Source organism: Sander vitreus, chromosome 9 (assembly GCF_031162955.1).
Source record: "Sander vitreus isolate 19-12246 chromosome 9, sanVit1, whole genome shotgun sequence".
NCBI lineage: Eukaryota > Metazoa > Chordata > Actinopteri > Perciformes > Percidae > Sander > Sander vitreus.
Window position 1 is genome coordinate 10,403,729 of NC_135863.1, and position 6,973 is coordinate 10,410,701.

At 39.6% G+C, this 6,973-nt stretch overlaps 1 protein-coding gene across 1 annotated transcript; it reads left to right on the plus strand.

The window, feature by feature from the left end:
• Window positions 1-3,163: 3,163 nt before the first annotated feature.
• On the plus strand, window positions 3,164-5,533 carry LOC144523244 (transcription factor JunD-like). Its single transcript, XM_078258682.1, has one exon. It carries the CDS (start codon window positions 3,450-3,452, stop codon window positions 4,263-4,265), a length of 816 nt encoding a protein of 271 aa, XP_078114808.1. The 5' UTR covers window positions 3,164-3,449; the 3' UTR covers window positions 4,266-5,533.
• The last annotated feature ends 1,440 nt before the right edge of the window (window positions 5,534-6,973 follow it).

The window sequence follows — 6,973 nt, forward strand, 5'->3', positions numbered from 1 at the left end:
CTCTGTCATTACTCATTTTTCACAGAAGGTGTTGTCTTATGTTCACCTGCTATTTTTCCATGGTTAAAGTCAATTAAAATGTCCCCGATACTGATACTCAAAATACTCCTGCAACAAAATCTTCTGCTCTGTGTGTTTCAACAATCATAAGGCTAAATTCTTTGCTTTCGTGCCTTACTGTGATGTGTGTGTGTGTGTGTGTGTGTGTGTGTGTGTGTGTGTGTGTGTGTGTGTGTCTGTGTGTGCTACATCCTTTTCCAGCTACCGCCTGCCTTTTTTCTTGACTCCAGGCTCAGCACCCCCACTCTCTCACTCTCTCAACACTGATACACAGCTTTTAGACAAAAATATCTCTCCCCCCCCACACACCTCCATTTCCGCCACAGTTTTGAGAGATCTGACATCACAGGGTCCATCATGTGATCCACCCACACAAAGCTTTGCAGTGATAAACGGGGCCTACCTGTGACGCACATACCTCCTCTGTGTAACCCTTTACAAGCCAGAGCACTGTTTGCTAATGAAAGAAACAATATCGCCCCATCTCTGTATTTATGGACAAACCAAAATCATTAAAAGCAGGGAAACCAAAATAAGACTTGTCACATTAAAGGCACCATTCAGTTAGCATATTCTGCCTTGACGTGTGTTTGTAGTGCATAATGATTTTATACAAGTGTTTAAACTTATTAGGATAAAACTCCTTTAAATGTACCATTTTGTTGTGGAGGGGGTCCCAACATATAGGATATCACAATCACTACATAACAACAAAGGAGTGACAGAATAAATAAAAATAGAAATACAAAAAAGACAAAGCACATACATTCATTAATGAAAACATTGAAAACATTACAATCAAAGTAGCCAATAGATGAACAGTTGAGTGTAAGTGGTTAATACAATCAGGTATGAACATCAGATATAAACACAACGTATACACATAGAAGGTATAGACAGGTAGTGTATATAAGTATTGCTAACTTATAGGAGTTAGCAAACATAATAAGATTACAAGGTGAAACAAAATTTGCCTTTTGAATATGGCGGGGCATAGTCTGAATAATCCTGACAAAATGTACTAAACTTGCACAAACAGAGCTTCCACTAGTGCTCACCAAACTTGCACTTACGATTTCCACCTCATTTTCATTTCTAAAGAAATCCACTGAAAATAAACAGTGGTAATATTCTTTAAACTCTTCTTGATATTTTGGACATTAATTGTTAAAAAGGAAAATTCAATGACTAAATGTAATGCCAATTTGATATACTCTCAAAAAGTGGAAAGTGAAATTGGAAAATCTGTGATGGAAAATGGAAACTCTTAACTGAAATTATCATGTGACTAGGATGCGGGCTGCACGCAGATCCAACTCAAAAACAACTTGAAACTATAAAGTGACCAGAACAAGTGTTGAAATCAGATCAGTTTCAGATTCAACTTCTCCAAATTGTGTTGTGCAGGAATACGAGTGTCTTGGCAGAGGCCCTAAAACAGAAGTGAGCAGCCTTTTTTGAGGCCACTGTCCATGTCCAGAATTATGCAAGCTGATATTTTCATTTTATCCTGTAGTTAAGCAATTATCGTTCCTACATTAAGTATAAAAAATAAATGTGATAAAGTAATGAAAACATGGTGTCCAGCCCTCACATTCCAGACTTTATTTTATTATACTGTAAATATTTCTAGTTTTCTCTCCTCTTCATGGCAATAGAGCTGGTACCAACAATCATCTATTGAGAATATGAATAACTCAGTTGTTAAAAAATCTTAACACAGGTCCATTTAGCCTACATCTCCCCCAGCACTTTTGAGAACATCTCACAGTCTTTCTCAGAAGATGCTCAGTTGTTATGGAGAAATATAACTAGCCTACACCCTAACTGAGCATGACTGAATCCTGTATTCTCTGTTAAACACCAGAGTGTGTCGTCTGACAGTAACTTTAACACACTGAGAGTCATAACAAACATTCATATTAGTTGATTTTCAAGGTAAATATTTGACTTAAAATATTACACATTAAGTGACTCTTTTATGAGCTAAGGTCTGCTAATTACCAGTATAGCTCAGCCCCACTTCAACCTGAACAGAGATCTATAGCTGGAATGGGTGAAAACACCTGTGTGGGTTTGCCCCTTATAGGCCTATATATTTTTTCCTGATAGTGTTTTGTGTTTCTAAAGTTGCAGCTACAAAAGCAGAATAAAAGCTAAATTGGTAAATGACCACATTCGTCAAATTGACCTGCTCTTGAGATAAACTTTATTCCCAGGAATGACCATAATAACAAGATACCATAGGCATAGCCTAAATTATATGCAAACATAATGTTTTCAGAAAGATTGATCAAACAACCACTGTTCCAGCTTATTTAAGAAGCATAGACTGTAACCTATAAAACTATAGAAGTAGGTCTAATACAGTAGCCTGTAGTTGAAACATCTGTATCCAGAATACAGCAAAGGCAAGGCAAGTTTATTTATATAGCACATTTCATACCCGTGGCAATACAATGTGCTTCACACAAAACAAAAGCAAGGGTCAGTACATGATCATAAAAACTGTGAAAAATAAAAGCATGAGAACATTAAGGCATAAAACAGTAAAAGATAAAAGTATAAAATAAAATAAAGAAAAGAATAGTAAAAATCATTGGTCTACTAGAATAAGTAGTAATGCTTCAATGAAGCCTTAGCAGATGGCATCTGAAAAGAGTTTAGTCTTAAGTCTGGATTTAAAACTGTGAATAGCTGAGGCGTTTTTGATGCCTTCTGGAAGTTGGTTCCAGGGGTGAACCACATAATGGCTAAGTGCTGCTCAGTGGGGTTTTCTAAAAGATGTTTCTGCTCTGATCTGAGAGACCTGAGTGGTACATACTGCAGAAACATGTCCGATAGATACTTTGGCCCTATTCCATTAAGCGACTTGAAAATAAGCAGCAGTGCTTTAAAATCAACCCTGTAACTTACTGGGAGCCAGTGCAGGGATTTCAAAATAGGGGTTATGTGCTCAGTTCTTTTTGTTTTTGTAAGAACTGTGGCTGCTGCGTTTTGTATCATTTAAAGAAGAGTGAGACTTCCCTCGTGCCTCCTCCTCTCTGCTTGGTTCCTCCAATTATTTAAATAAAATACTGGAAAACGTACTTTTTGCCAATGCGCGCGCGCCGATGTGACATAATGGAACGTGCCAGCCTAGAAAAGCTCGAGGCGGTGCGCGCGGGCGTGCAGTAGCCTACTCAGATCCTGCTCCAGAACATAGGCTACATCTGGCAACGGTTTCAGTAAAGTAGGCTATTAGTAGGCTATTAGACATATCAATTAAAGAGATATTTTACACTACTGCTGCTTATTTCTGTGAGGTTATGGGTAAGGCACCACTGTGAGGGAGTGTCGAGCAGTAACGTTAGGACTTGTCGTTTTATGATTACCTATCCACGGAAATAATGATGAAGAAGGATATTAACTCGAGCCTGGCGGACGAGGCAGACCTCAAACCGCATCTCCGCGACGCCGAGAGCATCCTCAGCTCTCCGGACCTGGGGCTGCTCAAACTGGCCTCCCCGGAGCTGGAGAGGCTTATCATCCAGTCCAACGGTATGGTTACTACGACACCGACAAGCCCCCAGTTCCTCTACCCGAAGACGATAACGGACGAGCAGGAGTTCGCTGAGGGCTTTGTGAAGGCGTTGGAGGACTTGCACAAGCAGAACCAGCTGAACGGAGCCGGGCAGACTAACAGCAGCCTGGATCTGGGCGCTAACATCGCCCCGGTCACCATCCAGCCGGATCTACCGGTGTATACGAACTTGAACAGTTACGGTATCGGGCCAATGGAAACCACTGTCAACTACTCCACGGACACAGTCCCTTTCCCGCCACCTCCTTCGCATCTTTTGGGGGCAGCCCCGCCGGAGCTGTCTCGGGTCCAGCCGCCGAAGGAGGAGCCTCAGACGGTCCCCGACGTTCAGAGCTTCGGGGAGAGCCCGCCGCTGTCTCCCATCGACAATGACTCACAGGAGCACATGAAAGCCGAGAGGAAGAGGCTCAGGAACCGGATTGCAGCCTCCAAGTGTCGGATGCGCAAACTGGAGCGGATCTCGAGGCTGGAGGACAAGGTCAAATCGCTGAAAAGCCACAACACCGATCTGGCCTCAACAGCTAGCCTGCTAAGGGATCAAGTGGCCCAGCTGAAACAGAGAGTCCTCAACCATGTCAACAGCGGCTGCCAGCTGCTGCCACACGAAGTGCAGGTGCACTAGTCGGAAGTACAGACCTGCAGTTGTGCTACCGACCAGCATATAAGCTTCATGGACTTTCTTAATGTTGGTTTTTCTGTATGTAGCGTAGCCCAGATGTGCTGGAAATAATGCAGGCCACGTAGGCCAAATGTATTAATAATTGATTGATGGTTTTGAGCATCGGCAAGATGTAAAAAATAGGGTAGGCTAGAACACAATTCAAGATAAAGGGTGATAACGAGACTCTTCAGATGTAATCGGTCAACAGATTAGACATTTTAATTCGTAATTTCCAGGATCCACATTCGCCTCCACCCAATGGAGAGCACAAATCAGTAGCCTATTATAAAAAAAAATCGCTAATTGTTTTTTGGATTTATGCCGAAATGAAGAGCGTTTGCCTTTTAATATGGTCGATGTTTGAAATCCTGTTCTACCTCGTATATTTTACTGATGAACAAGGCTGCATTAAACTGCAGTTTCTTTTAATGGACTTTGGCTATGGGCTTTCCTGATGAGCGAAAGAGGCACTTATTGGGTCTATGTGCTCAACTTTAATGACAGAAAGCACAAAATTAGTTTTTTTCCCCTGTAAAAATGTTTATAGACTTGCTGTGTCTATATAAAGTTTCAAACATGGACCAAACAGATGTACAATATTTCTACAAACTTAGCCTAATATTAATATAATATTTATGACACAGATACCCTTAATATATTAGGAAGTGGCTGTAAGAAAAAACGCACATACACCCACTTTTGATATGTAAAAGATGACCTAGCCTAGACCATTTACCATTTATTTATGTAGGGAACAATTTGCATGATGTTTACATACTCGAATGTTGCCCACAGCTGGTTGTCAAAGGGTGCAATTAATCAGTGTTTATAATCTTTACTCTTTACAAACACATATTTTTATCTATTTTTTACTCTACTGTGTCCCTATTTCATTGTATTCTTGTTTTAATGTGAAGAGGCGTAACCGTTTTGTTGCACTGACTGTTTCTGCCAACTCAAGCCTACAGTTGTAGTTGTTTGTCCTTAATTAAATGCTACTCGGCCATAAACACTGTTTCCTCCATTTTGACAAAACTCTCATATTTACATGCATGTTGTGAAAAAATCATAGGTCTAAGTCAGTGTGTGCAACAGTGAAGGAGCTGTTAGTGGATGTTGGGTGCAACCCTTATGTGTTTCTCCAAAGAAGTTGGTCAAAATCAAGACATAGCCTACTATAACCATTCATTTTAAAACTATGTTCAGTTTCATAAAGGTATTCAACTAACTGGGTTGACTGAAGAATCAGTTTTGTCTTTCATTGCACACTAGTCCCAAGAATGACATGGACAAGTATATTAAACAATATAAAGACAGTAAGAAATTATGTTGTGGGTTATGTGGCAGTGCCAACAGAAAATTAAAACTATAACAACAACAACAACAACTAAAAGTCAACACAATATCATTATAAATCATAGTGATAATTTTTCCTGGATCACTTAATGTCCATTATTTTGATAAGGAGTACATTTATAGTTGCTCCTCTAATGGAGACTGAATTAGTGAAGTCACTGTTGTGTAATGGGATGGATTCTGGAAGTGTGTGTGTGTGTGTGTGTGGGGACATCTGCGTCACATCATCACCCTGGTGTCTTTCTCCCTCTGCTGGTTAATTGAGGAATTGGTTGAAATGACATTTTAGTGAATATGTTGGGACAGTTCTGACATATTGAAGGATCTTGAAGAGGATAAGTTTGATTTCACATATCGTTGAACAGATGTCAGCCCATAATAATGTGAATATGGGTACTGTATGGCTGATTTATTTGTGTTTTATTGACTCCTCAGCAAGGCAGAATAAATCTGATTAGATGGGGTTCCTTACAACAATGTTATCAAATAATGTTATCTATTATCCAAAGTAGGGGTCCTTAAAATCAGAGTTAGACCAAAATACTAATTATATCAGCCTTTTCAGTAAACACTGTGTAGCCTTTTGATGTTAGCCAGTCAGTGTCATCCACCTACAGTATGATGAGTAAGAGGCTCTTGTCTGACCACAGTTCAAGAAAATTAGAACTGCAAATCCTGCAAAATGTAATTTTCATAAAGCTATTTTCGATTATTGTAAGGTATGGTTTTTGTGAATTGAATAATACGTATTATAATATATATAGTGCATATCGTTTTTGACTTTAGTGTCTAATTATGGCCTAAATATATATTTTTCATCCTAATAAGATTTTAATCGAAGGACAACGTGGAGCCGAAAGGCATATACAGTAGAGCCCTAATGGGGGAATGGAGGCCTCCCTCACAGACAATAACTGTGTTTAATTTCAAAAGCCATGTAACATGTCGATAAAAACATGTAATGTTTCAGCTGAGTTGAAATATAGAAACAGAAATGTTGCTTTGGGCATGTTGACCTCGAAGGTAGGAAGGTAGCATTACGTCAGTCACTCTTGAGGCAGGAATAGATGGGATTTTGACAAAAAGTAGCTTAACTAACAGCAAAACCAGAAACTAATAGCACACTACCACTTGTCTCCCTTTATGCCTGGCCCTGTCACTCGTGATATTATATCCTTTGCTGATATGATGGTTATTTGTTGGGAAAATCTAATGTAACAAATGAGCTACTTTGGATCATAGTTTTTGCATGCATTGACCTGGTTAGTCTACTTGATGATAGGATCACTGCGCACAAATATTTTGTACACTTA

What these genes read in the sequence shown, in the direction of transcription:
- LOC144523244 (XM_078258682.1), top strand. Translation starts at nt 3,450, where the DNA reads ATGATGAAGAAGGATATTAACTCGAGCCTGGCGGACGAGGCAGACCTC.